The following is a 13,890-nucleotide window of genomic DNA, read 5'->3' as shown; positions in this document are numbered from 1 at the left end:
AATTACCATGTTGGGTTCCTAAAACTATCTGGGCCTTTGTTGTTTGTTTTCTTTCTAAATTCTAAATGCCTTTGACCTAATCCCCTCGTAGTTCTGATTTACCAGCACTTATTCCCTGGCAGACACAGGGTCCAAATGGCAGAGCCTGATAGTAAATATTTGGGGCTTCATGGGCCACATGGTCCGTGTCGTAACTCTTCAGCCATTATCACACAAAAGCACTGTCATAGACAGCACAAAAATAAATGAATGAAACTTTATTGACAAAAGCAAGCTTATGGGATGGGATTTGGCCTGTCTCCAGAATCTGGAGCTAACTGTTATGCACACTGCTCCCTCATGAATTTGTCGTTATGGGGGAGCCCCTGCCCTACCCTACCAGCATTTGACTTAGAAACTGCAGGGCACCCATGTTCTATGTGCACAGCATGGTAGAGATAGTAAACTCGATGATCTTTTGTGGCTTGAAAAGATAATTAATTTTATTTATTTATTTGTATGTGTTATGGATGTTTTTACTGCATGTATGTACATGTATCCCTGGCACCTACAGCGGCCAGAGAGGGTGTCAGGTTCCCTAGAACTAGAGTTATAGACAGTTGTGAATCTCATGTAGTTGCTGGGAATTGAACTCCCGTCCTCTGGAAAAGCAGCCAGTGCTCTTAACCACTGAGCAGTGTCTCCAGCCCCTGGAGTAAAAAATTGAATAGACCCTTTCTGGTGCTCAGAATCATGGGACTCACAGTCAAATGTGACATCAGTCACCTGTTATTAGACAGCTGTGCTCCTAGTATGACAGAACGTCAGGGCCACTGGACTGGTATTGTAGACAGTATTTATAATGTGGTAAGGACTTAAAAAGAGAGATGTGGGAAGCAGGTGGGCTGTCATTTCAACCCTGTGAGGAAGGGAGACATTCCCGATAGGATTCAGATTGAAGTGTCCTTTGGGGTGGTTGGAAATGAGGGAGACCAGATACTCCTAAATGTAACAGAATCTTGTCTGAAAAGATGGGTTGGTGGATAAGAGCACTCGCTGCTCTTCCAGAGGGTCCGGGTTCGATTCCCCAGTTACCACATGGTGGCTTACAATCATCTCTAACTCCAGTTCCGGGGGCTCTAACACCTTCTGGTCTCCACAGGCCCAGGCATGCAAGTGATAAAGAGACTGACATGCAGGCAGAACACCCATACACATAAAATTTCAATTAGAATTGAAAAAGAAATTAACAGAATAAGTTTAACCCCAGATGTGAGCTTGAAACCTAAAGGAAAATGCTGAATTAATAGTATTTCCTTGGCGGGGGGGAACCTCCAATCTTACCTGGATAATTTGGGAGAAGTACTTTTTCTCCGCATAGCTTCAGAAGAGCAAAGTGAGGGGGCTCAAGGTAGACCCAGGAACAAGCATGGCCTCTGGGGGGGGGGGGGATGGAGGTAAATACATGAGGCTGACAATGTCAGCTGTAGCACAGGAAGGCCACCAATGGTGGAGAAGTGGGGACTGTGGCACTGGCAGAGGGAGCCTTTTGTTTTCTGAGGCTAAGGCTTATAAAACAGGTGACAGGAGGCTTATGCAGATTTCCTAGCTTGGGGCCCAGAGTAGATGTGACAGATAGGAGCTATACTGCAGCATCAGCCACCTCGCCTAAAAGCAAAGGGCAGCAAGCGAGTGGGTGAGTCAGGAAAAATGAGGTGAGAAGAAAGAACAGCCAGCCCAGAATTCACCAACAGCTAGTGTGCTGCCCATGCAGAACCCTCAGCCTCTCCTGGCCTCTGAATGCTCATCTCTAAAATGGGGGTAACAATCCTGACCTCAGAGTGCTAGCTGTATCAGATGGGACTCCGTGAAGCCATGGAGGAAAGGCCTAACTACAAGCCACAGTAACAACGGTGACAATCACTGAAAGCCAGTTCGGAGCCTTGCCCCATATATACCTTGTGCTTTATATACCTTGTTTCAAGAGATTGGTGGTTGGCTAGATAATGGCCTCTTTAAAGATCGCCGCATCCTCATCCCAGGAGTCTGTGGGTGTCACACTAAGTGGTAAAAGGGGCCCTTAAAAGTGGGACCAAATTAATGATCTTGTGAGCAGATCTGTATTCTGTAATCTACAAGCCTCCTGAGAAGGGGAATAAGTCATTATTATGAGATCCTAAGACGCCGGAGTGATGCAGGAATGAGGCATGGATCAAGGAATGTAGACAACCCCTTCAAGCTACGATAGAGAGGAAACAGATCTCCACCCCCAAAGACTCCTGAGAAGTCCACTCCCATGGACCCACCTTAGGTTTAGGACCTCCAAACTGTAGGAGAAAAAATTCAAGCTAACAAAGTCATGTTCATCTGTTGTGGCAGCAACAGGAAGCCTATACAGATCTCATCCCTGAGGTCAGACTTGCTTAGATTCAAGTCTTGACACTACTCCTTGCTTCGTAGGGTAACAGGAGGAATTGGTGTGAGTTCTAGGCGTCACTCTCAGGTTCTCGTGATCGCAAGGCCAACAGTTTACCAACTCAGTCACCTTTCCACCCCTGGATGAGAGAAATTGAATGGTAGGCTCTCGAGCCTACCTCCGTACAAGAATCTCGTGGTTAATCCTGGGGATTGGTGCCGTCTCACTTCATCACAGCCTGCACTCTGTGAGATCATTATTATTACCCCTGTGTTGCAGAGGAGAAAGGTAATGAGATTGAGAAAGTTACCCACGGTGACGTGGGCTATAAAAGGCAGCGCCAGACTCTAACAAGGGCTCTGCCTTTTGAGGCCCATGCTCACCAGCTCTGCCCCTCTGCACGGGGAACCTCATGCCAACTCTCCCATTGAATGCCAGATGCTTAGGCAGGACCTAAGAGCCAGACAGAGCGCAGTGTTCCCTCCCTGGGCCAAAGCTGCCAAGGCAAGAAATCAAATGAATCTGTGTTTCTTACCAAAACAGCAACCGCAGCTTCCAGGGCAATCAGTGTCTAAGAGGTTAGCAACCTTCTGACATCCCCGGGCCAGCCAGCCTCCAGCAGCAAATCATGAAAGTGTGAATACTGTGTTTAGTCATTCGGGTTCTGGAATAATTGCTATTATCGTAAATGTTTTATAGCTCTCATTACGGCTCACATTTAAATATCAGTGTAGTAATACGTTAATAAGTCATTGCTGCTGGGCCGCTGCTGGATACGGTTCCAGCTGAAGCCTGAATGTTAGCTGCCCTGTATCTGCAGCCAAGCGAGGGCTGGCTGTGAACTCTTGGGATCTGAACCAAGCGCTCACTTGCTCCCTTCCTGGCTTTGTTCATTGTATGCACTGCCTTGCACATAATGCCGCCCTCGAAGTGCAGAGCAGAATTCTGAGATGATAGAAGAAGAGACAGCATTGCTTCTGTCCCGGAGACTTCCTTGATCCAGCAGAACTCAGCCTGATGAGGTTGGTGAATTCTTTCTTAGTGTTGCCCGATAAAAAGGCTCCGAAGGCTTCCTTGGGTGGACAGAGACAGGATGCACACACGTGCATGCACAAAAACCAGTTGGTGTGGGGAGTATCTACCCAAAAGAGCCAAAAAGTTTCCACTTCTGAACTGGTGCAGCTGCGTGAGGCACACAGACACAAGCCGTTGTAAACGGGTGTGTTCCCCTCTGCTGATGCCTGGCATAGGCTGAACACGTCGTGGGTGTCCAGTGGATGTCAGAGGGTAGGGGAGCAAGAACTGGGCTCTTTTCCTCTGTGCTCTCCCTACTCTCTACCTACCAAGCAAGTAATGGAGAGACCAGAGCATTTGAGGAGTGGGTTTGAGTGGCAAGTGTGATCACTGGAACCCTGCTTGGGACTAAGGTCACAAGGGCCGGAGAATTGGGAAGACCCCTTGGGTTGATGCTTGGGGTGATGGTGTTTGAATGAAGCACTCTTTCTCTTTGGAAGGTTGAGGTGAGGGATAGATCACTACAGGACAGGGCACGATTCTCTCCAACACAGTTGGGAAATCGATGAGCTCTGTTTACTGAGTACATACTATGCGCCCTATGTTGGTAGCTCACAGAGAAGGTGCTTTAAGAAAAAGGTGAGCCTCTGAATTTGAGGCCAGTTTGGTATACAGAGCGAGTTCCACGACAGCCAAGGCTACACATTTTTTAGCTAGGCAGTGGTGGTGGATGCCTTTAATTACAGCTCTGGGCGGGGTGGAGCAGAAGCAGTCTGAATCTCTGAGTTCGAGGACAGCTTGCTCTATAGATCAAGATCCAGGACAGCCAGGGCTACACAGAGAAACTCTGTGTCAGAAAGACAGAAAGGAAGAAAGAAAGAAGAGAGGAAGGAAGGAAGGAAGGAAGGAAGGAAGGAAGGAAGGAAGGAAGGAAGGAAGGAAAAGTGATATGTTTACCAAGAGCCCTAACGATGGCTCCTCTTAAAGCCAGTGAAGATCTGTGCTTGCCAAAGAAGAGTGAGAGAATCTGGGCTGATGAGAGTGAGATCTGGTCTCTGGAAAGATGAGAGAAAAGAAAGGTCCAGGAGCAAGCGGGCAGCAGGAAGGAACAGACCAAAGGCTGGATCCAGTTCTTGCTCTTTAGAATGCGAAGCAATGCAAGTGTGGGGTCGGAGCCGGAGAACCACCTGGCCTTCCCACTCCTGGTCACGTCCCAGTGTGTAGTCGCCTACCTGAACTGCAGAAGCCCCCGCAGAGATTTCCCTCGCTGCCACATTCTCCTTCATAATGGGTGTCATAGCGGGTAAACCGAGGCAGCACTTTCTTAGATCCTGATTTCAACTCTTCAGCAGCTGCATTTCATTAGTTCTGTTTGTACAGCTCACATCTTTCTCTATGCTTTTCCCTGCCGAAGGGACTAACATTGCCCAGTGGTAACTCCATCCATGGTCAAGGAGAGCACGAGAAACAGGAGAGCTAGTCCCTCTTGAGATAAGATACTCTTGAAGGACCAGAAGAGGCCTGGGAAACACAGATCAGCCTGTCAAGATAGCATCATGTGCAAGGCAGTGTGTACAGTGAGCAAAACCAGAATGAGGTGAGAGGGGGCTTGGTCCCATCCGCCTGCGGAGCTGAGCAGCAATGGCAAAGCTGTGAAGTTGCCTTGCCTGGCTACGGCTCGGCCTCTTCATCTGTAACAAGAGTATGACATCTCCTTTGGGGGTTCTGCTCTACCAGTCCAAAAGGGTACATTTTCCCTCTCCCTAAAAGAGAACAGTGGCATGTAACTGACTTATCCCGGTAGGCGTTAAAGATGCTGGGGCTGGAGAAACAGCTCCCATTCATTGTGTGTATTGTTCTTGATGAGGACCCAAGTTCCTTTCACAGCACCCATGCTAGGCAGCTCCAGGGGTAGCTAATGCCTCCGACCTATGTGGGCACCAGCACTCATGTGCATACTCACACATATGTGCGTACACATGATTCAAAATACAGTGAATTTTTCAAAACAAGAAGAATGAAAGATAGTATAATGAGGCACTCATCACATAGCAAGATTAAGTTAGGGATTTATTGCTCGTGGGTGACAGGGGAACCTACATGAATCAGGACTGTGGATTCCCCCATCATCTAGAGCGTTTCCTCTTGTCTCTAGACACTTGGATGCTCTGGTTCTTAGTTGTTGACTTTTTTTACAGCCATATCCATTCCCCCCCAACACTTAAGAACATCTCAGTGCCCCTCATTCATAACTTCTTTTTCTCTGTCTCTGCAGCACCCTCAACAACAACAACATCAGCCGCATCCTAGTCACCAGCTTCAACCACATGCCGAAGATTCGGACTCTGTGAGTAAAGACTGCTTCCTCTCCACCTCTCTCCTGCCTTAAGCCTGCTCAGGTGCTGCTGTCACTGGCTGTGAAGCCTGCCGGGCACACAGTCCCCATACCCAAAGTCATAAAGCAAGTGGGGACTTAGTGGAGGAAGCAGGTGCAGGGCAGGGCCATGGTGCAGCCATGATTCCTAGCTGCCGTGCTGTGCCAGGAAAACTCATTTCTTATCACCCTAAAACTGTAAGGAGCCTTCCTGCACAGGGTTTGTTGTGTTTGATAGGAAATTGGTTAGTTTTGTGTTGCCAAAAGCTACTTACTTAAAAACAGAAAACTTATGTGATGAGACAACCCCCCCACCACCACCACCACCTCCACTTGACTTCATTCATGTTGTATCCCATTGGTGGTTCTGTCAGAATATGATTTTCCTTTCTGGGAATGGAGGAGGCATCTTTGTCCTTTCTGTCCCACCAAGGTGCCACCTGCTACATGCCTCTTGCTCTCTGAGCAACATTTGGATATACACTCACTTGGTACGTCATCCTTTTGTGCCCTGGATAAGATTAAACCTTCGGATTGGATGCTCCAGAAGCATGCCCATGCCTCTTGTTATTTGGGGCACTCTACTTTGAGCCAGGCACCCATTTGTAAGTTTTTCTGCGTTAGAACCTGGTTGGCTTTTCCAAAGAGGTTCCTGCTTGATGTTCTTATCTTTCTGGGTGTTTGCATCACAGTAGAGAGGCAGAGCCAGCCCCTGACAGCTTTTAGCCACGCACATTTAGGACCAAAGCAAAGAACGGAAATGCCCTTTGCCCTTAATTGGCTCTATGTCTGCTTTTCCTTCCTCTATAAATATGGCTGCTGGTGCAGAGCACATGGAACTAAGCACATACAGTGCCCATCACCCGGGAGATAATAGATGGCATTATATCACCACACAATTATCTAGAAATCTGGACTGCTCCTCTGTGCTCCTCAGGCAACATGAAATCCGAGAGAATGGAGAATCCTGTAAGCAGTACTCCCCAGACCAGCAGCTCAGAACCATCTGTAACTTCTCCAAAACCAAAAATCCCCAGCCCCACCCCAGACCTATGGGGTGGGGACCTCTTGGTGTCTTGCCCATAAATCTGTTGGCAATGAGCCTCCGTGCTCTTATAGTTTGGAAGCCATTGCATTCCTGCGAGAGTGAGCTTATCTCTAGGTGAGAGTGGAACCAAGACCCAGGAAGGGATGTATAAGAAAGCAGTGCAGAGCATTTTGGAGCGGGCAGATCTGAGTTTCCGTGCAGGCTCCACCCCTTACTTAGGACATATCTTCATCTTTCTGTGCTTTGGGTCAGGGACTTAATAATACATGTTTACGGTAGAGTCACTGTGATGGTGCACTGTGATGTGACACGGGAAGTGCTCATTACACGTGTGCACAGAAGTGTTAGTTATCATCAGTAATTAGCATCCCAGACCACGCCCCCATCTCCGCTCCCAGATTCCTGTCGGGGACCCTCAGATGACAGCACACCTAGGAAAATGAGTCATTTCCCTTCCTCTGAAAACGGGACGGTACAGTAATGGAATTTTAAGGAGACTCCATTTGGTCTGCTGAGCACCCAGCAAACCACAATCAAGCTGAGGAAGCACGGAGTCCAGGTTCCAAAACGGGAGGTCAAAAGTGAGCCTGGGGATACTGGGTCTGTTCTCCCAGAGGAGTGGGTACCCAGAAATTCTCACTACAGAACACAGCCTTGCAGCACCTCCTGACCCCTCCTCTGTGACAGGCTTCCCTCTGTGTCTTTTTCAACAGCAGTGACAGAGAGACGCTAGGCCCATGAGAGCTGAGGGAGGTGGTTAGCCTGGGCTAACTTGGGTGCCCGCTTGGGGCACGCTGAGGAGAGGAAGTGGGCGAGGAGTTTTATCTTCTTTCTCTTGTGATTTTTCTCTATGGTACCGAATATCCGTCTGATGAGTTCAGATCAATCAATCAATCTCGTCTGTCCCTTTGCTCTCTGCCTGCTGCCGTTTTCTCTTTAGTTTAATTCAGAGATGGCTCTGTACAGAACTCCCTGGGGACGAAGTGACTAATCCCCCTTCACTGTAATTAAAGCGTTGGGGGTGGGTGACTGGTGTTGGAGAAGAAGGAGGAGGAGAGGGGAAGGAAGTCGTCAATGGGATTTCCAAAGGAAAGCTTTGACACAGAATCCAGAAAGCAGAATTTGATGGAAAACGAACACTGACCCTCTCTAAAAGGATTTGCTGGAAATTTAATTTGGCATCTGTGGCTAAAAGGCACCCTTTGTAAATTGGCATTTGTGTCCATTCACCTTCTGCCACACAGAGGTGGTCTCATCTGTGTGGAATACGGTGTGTCCATCCTCAAAAGATCACAAGCAGTATGCACCCGGCTGCTTTCACATCTGTATAAGCAGCAGCAGCAGCCACAGACAGGCAGGGCCGTGGTTTGGGAAGACACTGAAATCCACTGTTCGTGGACTCAAGGTAACAGCGAATGTTTCTTCCGTGGTCCTACGGTGTGCCAGGTCTTGTGTGAAGCACTCCCTATGTGTTACTTCAGCCCACGGAACAGTCCTTCTTCCCATTTTATAGCTGGTAGCACTGAGGCCTAGAAGGAAGTCACTGCCCAAAGGTCAAAGTCAGAAAGCTGGAACCAGTGCCAGTATTAGATAATGGGACATCGGAGCCAGAGCTCAGATCACCCAGAGGGTTGGAAAACAGAAGAACCTGCGGCCGGATGAGCAGAGCAAGGAGAAACCAGAGCTTCCACGTGGTCCAGGGACCCTATGGCATCACCCTCACAACTTAAAACTGTGGAACATAATTAAATAATTTCCCTCCCCACTCAGAGGATTTGAACCATTCTTAGCAATTGCCACATCAAATTTCACGATGCTCATGATTTTAAAAAAAAAATAGTCCTTAGTAAGCCAGCATGATAGTACACAACTGGTCTATAATTCTGGGGCACCTAGGACAAGATGGAAGGCAAGAGACAGGAGAACCCCTAGAAGCACATGAGCCAGCTAGCCTGGCTTCCACGATGGCAGGCCACAGAGACTGTCTCAGATACAATAGAAGCCAAAGACTGACACCCTAGGTTGTCCTCTGACCTCCATGCTCTGTGGCACATGCACAGCCACATTCACGCACACACACACACACACACACACACACACACACACACACACACACCATATATTCATGCATCATACACACAGATACACGTACAAACAAAAAGCATACTTAGTGTCTGGAGCTGTGTTGCTTCCTTTTATCTTCCAAGCATGGTGTGAAAGATGACTTTAAAGAATCCGCCATCATTTCTGATAGGTCATATCCCTAGCAGAGGGAGCCGAGCCTGTCTCCTGCCAGGGCTTTCTGATTAGGGTTCCATGTGGCTTCTGTATCAGTTGAGGTTGCTATTTTTCCATGCTCCCACATTGGGATGGAGAAGGTCTCAAGAAGATAGAAGGATAGAAGCATCTGTAACAAGATTGAGAAGAGCGGTGACTTGGGGCTGGCTGCTGGGGCTGAGAAAAAACTCACTTAACACCATCTTCAAAAGAGAAGCCTCCAACTTTTTGTTAAACCCAGAAATGAAGCACCCGACTAAACCCGGGCATGCCTAAACCTTGTGCTTGCTGCTAAACTTTCACCCTCAGTTGCAGCTGATGGGAACGTGTTCTGATTTAGCCACCTCGGAGACCATGCTTGTCTTGAAGTCATCTCTGTGTCTTAAAGTCATTGCATTACTACCAAACGGCACATAAAAGGCAAGGGCTTAACTGGCTGAGTCTCCTGGCACACACAGAATCCCCTCCCCTCCACCTACACTGCACCACAGGCTGCCCTGTGCTCCTCCTATCCCGCACAGAACCACTGTGGTATGTGCCCAGGCATCACTGCTACCTGATAGGGGCTGATAGGAAAATCCCTCGTCTCTTCCCTGCCATTTAGAAAATGGTAACTAGTCTTTCCTTTGCTCTTGGCACCAAGTGATCATGCTCATTAGTAAGCAGGGGTCTTGCCTACCCTCCTCCAATTGAGGTATTTCCCTCTGGCTTGGGACTTTGACCATAGTGCCCTTCCCAACTGTTTTATGGTATTCAGAATCCAGGCTTGGGCGGGGGGGCATGCTTGCATTAGCTCAGAGGGTTTGGGCTTGGAAACTAAAGGGGGAAAATGTGTTGGGACCTTATAGTTTCTATGTCTAGGGCCTTGGAGCTTCTGAAAGTATATCTGATTTAACTCTGAAATACAAAAAGTACTTCATATCTACAGGTATTTTTAGCAAAAAAAAAATGCTTTACATTTTATGTAAGTTTGGGGTTCATTTAACCCTCCTGGAATGATGGGTTTGGGGCAGCCAAGCCCCAGTGGACCTGGTCTGCTGGGGTTCTGGGCCCACTGCTGACCAAAGGCTCAGCAGCACACAGCCTGTGTTAGCCGCACTTGGCTAGTGTTCGACAATGTTGACCTTGTGCTAAGTGGGATGTGGACAAGGGCCCTTCAGTTCTCCCATTATAGTACTTGATCCAAGCCACTCCTCTGGGCTGCTGCGCTGTATTAATGGGTTTGACACAGGGCTCTCGACGGTCCCAAGGTAGCAGCTGGCTGATTAGCGTGTCCAGGATTACCCATTGGAAATTTACAAAGAAACCTGAGTCCCATGCTACTAAAACTCACGCATCACCAATTCTAACAACTGTAGGGAATGTGAACGTTGGAAATGCTGGCATGAAGTCCTTAAGGAGGGCCCTCTAGAAGCTCCTGAGTGCCCTGGTTGCCTCCCAGCTCAGAAGAGGAAGTTCAAGTGACTTAGCCAGAGGGGATTCCCCTCAGAAGTGGAACAGGAGGGTCGTCTAGGGAATCTTACCCACTCAAGAGCAAGAAAGTGATCTGGAATCACAGCTCCCACTGAAGAGCCGTAGTGTAGAAGTGGTCAGGAAGTCTTTCCAGAGGCCTCTAGATCAGTCAGAGGAGGAAATCACCAGTTAAAATAGATCTTTGCAAAGAGAAGGCAGGCACCATGGAGAGAGTGAGAAAGATCACGAGACCCTTCTCTGGACAACACCTTCTTTAACAGGAGGGTAGAGAGAAGGGATGCCCTCAGAAAGCCCCTTCTCTCTGTGCCTCCTCACCCTGCCTGGAGTGCATGGTTGGCACTGGCTTAGAGCTCCCCACATTTCATGCTGTGGAATCATAAAGGATACAGAGGCGATGAAGCAGAGGCAGCGGAGGCTGTAGCAGATCTCAGCCCCACAGCCCCACAGAACCGGAGGGGGAAGCAGAACTCCATCTAGGCCAGCCGTAAGTCCTGCACTCCAGTGCGGCAGAGTCACCCTGTATGACTCACACCAGGATGTGTGGTGTCATTCTCTGTCACCACACTGTAGTGGTGTCCCCCCCCCCCCTCCTCTGTGCTGATGCTTGCTTGCACAGAAAGGAAAAGAACAGAATTACTATGAAGACATGGAAATTGCTCAAAACCTCCAGGATCAGATCTATTGACTTTGGCCTGCACATGAAGCTATTAGTGGCTTCTCATTATTTTCCTGTGCATGGGAGTCAGGAATGCTGCCCTAGGCTCGTGTAAATGATCATGCTGGGGACAAGGGCACCAGAGGTCTAGCCCACTCTCTTCTCTGTGTAATGGTACCTCTCTCCTTCTCCCAGGCGTCTCCACTCCAACCATCTGTACTGTGATTGTCATTTGGCCTGGCTCTCGGATTGGCTGAGACAGCGGCGGACAGTTGGCCAGTTCACCCTCTGCATGGCTCCCGTGCACCTGAGAGGCTTCAATGTGGCAGATGTGCAGAAGAAGGAGTATGTGTGTCCAGGTGAGCCTGCCTTACCTGCTCTCCCCTCCTAGGCTAAGATCCACATGCCTATCAGGACCCTCATCCTGATCATATCCATCCCAGGGATTTGGTATGGAAGGAACCCCATAGTCAGCTGAAGGATGCAATAATGATTTGAAGAGCTTACCTTCTGTAAGGAGTTCAAAGAAAGAATCTGTTGACATCTGGAATAGAAGATGCTAAAAGAACTCACGAATCACACTCTGTTGAGCCCCAGAGCCCCCTGGCTCTAGGAAACGTCAAATTTGATGAGCAGCATGTCATCAGGATGCAGCTAAGATGGAGGTGGAGGTGTTTTAGCACTGACTACACACCCTCTGCCACCTAAATACTTGTAGAAATGGGGAGACGGGATGATGCAGGCCCCGGACTAAGCCTGTCCGGCTAGAAGTCCTAGCTCTCCCCTTACTGATGTGTGATTTTGGCAAGTTGTCACTCACCTGAAATAGAAATAATTCTAGAATACAGCTCAAAGAATGGGTGGGAGGATTAGGTAAAATAATGATGTAGAGCACTTAGCATAGTACTTGGGAGGAGTGAGACAAATGAAGTTTGATTATGATAGCTTAGTGGACCCCACAGGACGTGCTGAGCAAACGTAAGGGTTTGATCTCTGGGTGACTGGAGGCCCAGACTGCCTCCATAGCCCTCGGAACTGAAGCATGCAGGCACATAACAGTCGAGATCTCCAAGAGTGGAAGGTGGCCAAGTGACCCAAGAGCTTCCCAGAGGGCATAGCTTTTAAACCAGATCCTAAATTTTGTTTGCTTCTGTCTTCGTCTACCAACTCTTCTGGTGGCAAAGAAGTAGAGATAAGTCCTGGGGCTTTTTTTTGGGAGGTGGGGGAAAACACACACAATGATTTCCTAAGAGTCACATAGGTTTCCAGGAACCCAGTGCTGCATCGGAGTCCAATGACCTCTAAAAGGCTGAGCCTCGGTAGCCAGTGCACGCCAGGAACCCACCTTGCCTTTCTTTCTCCTCTTAGCTACCTGCCCACTTTCAGTTGCCCTAGTTTGCTGTCTTCTGCTGTGACCAAACCCCGGGCAGAAGCAACCTGAGGAGGAATGGATTTAGTCCATCTTACAGCTCACAGTCCGTCACTGAGTGAAGTCAGGACAAGAACTCAAGGCAGGAACGGAAGCAGAGGCCGTAGAGGAACGCTGCTCACTGGCTTGCTCCCCATGGCTTGCTCAGCCTGCTTTCTTATACAGCTCGGGACCATCTGCCTATCAATCATTAATCAAGAAAATGCCCTATAGACTTCCTTATAGGCCAATCTGATGAAGGCATTTTCTCAATTGAATGTCCCTCTTCCCAGGTAAATCTAGCTTGTGTCAAGTTGAACAAAACACACACACACACACACACACACACACACACACACACACACACACACACACACACTAACCAGCATGGTACTGAGGGCTTAACAAACTCCATTAACGAACATTGAGGCCCCAGGATGCCAGGAGATAGACTGTGTATGTGAATAAGTTCTTGAATTCAGCATGCCCCTCCTCTCTCTTCCCAGCTCTTTCCCCATCACATTATTACTTCATCACGTTATTTATTCTCCAAAAACATTTTAACACATCTCTGAGTAGTACCTCAATAACTTCCTATGGACGCCCACTTAGGAATCACTTCCCATCAAACACATATAATAAAACCGTTTATCACACAGGCACCAAATTCAAACACAGTGACTATAATTACAGTAATTATCAGGCAAAGGGTGCAGTATCGGCATAAGTGCCAGTGAAAGAAATAATTACAGAGTGCAGGAGCCATCCAAGAGCTACTGAAGAAAACTAATTAGGGAGAATGTAAAAACACTACCCGACAGGTGGGTGCCGAGAGGAAAGTGCCGTATGACCATGAATGCTTCTCTGTCGGGAAAGCGGCCTCCCATCAGCACACTGCTCGGACACTGCTCGTCCAACAGCAGCCAGAGTCCAAGCCCCAGGAGAGTAAGGTTGCCCGACCGCAGTCCTAGAAATGCTGGTACTCGAGCCCTAGCCCTTGGGAAAGCCTAGATCTAGCAGCAGTCTCCTTAGCTAAATGTAGGGATAGAACATCCTTATCCCTTCCCTGCTTAAAGCAGCCCAAGCCCATTGCACATGATGGTCCTTGTCATTTCTGACATGAAGCCAGATGTCTTTTGAGGACATGAGAATTTTGCCCCCAATCTCTAGACATCAGTTAGTTATGAATCTTGCCCTCTCACCAGTAATACCAACTTAAGGCAGTCATTCAGAGGGACTCCCCCAT

At 48.4% G+C, this 13,890-nt stretch overlaps 1 protein-coding gene across 1 annotated transcript in view; it reads left to right on the top strand.

Annotated features, from left to right (window-relative positions):
- The window catches only part of Slit3 (slit guidance ligand 3), a 595,024-nt gene that overhangs the window by 440,146 nt on the left and 140,988 nt on the right, over nt 1-13,890 (top strand). The window contains exons 7-8 of the mRNA XM_052758587.1: nt 5,685-5,756; nt 11,432-11,595. Of these exons, the coding sequence (XP_052614547.1) occupies nt 5,685-5,756; nt 11,432-11,595 (236 nt within the window). The remainder of the gene's footprint in view (nt 1-5,684; nt 5,757-11,431; nt 11,596-13,890) is intronic.

The sequence above is a fragment of the Peromyscus californicus genome, unplaced genomic scaffold (assembly GCF_007827085.1).
Source record: "Peromyscus californicus insignis strain IS unplaced genomic scaffold, ASM782708v3 Scaffold_3__1_contigs__length_106647218, whole genome shotgun sequence".
Classification (NCBI taxonomy): Eukaryota; Metazoa; Chordata; class Mammalia; order Rodentia; family Cricetidae; genus Peromyscus; species Peromyscus californicus.
Note: the sequence above shows the minus strand (reverse complement) of the source record. Positions and strands in the feature narration are given on the sequence as shown.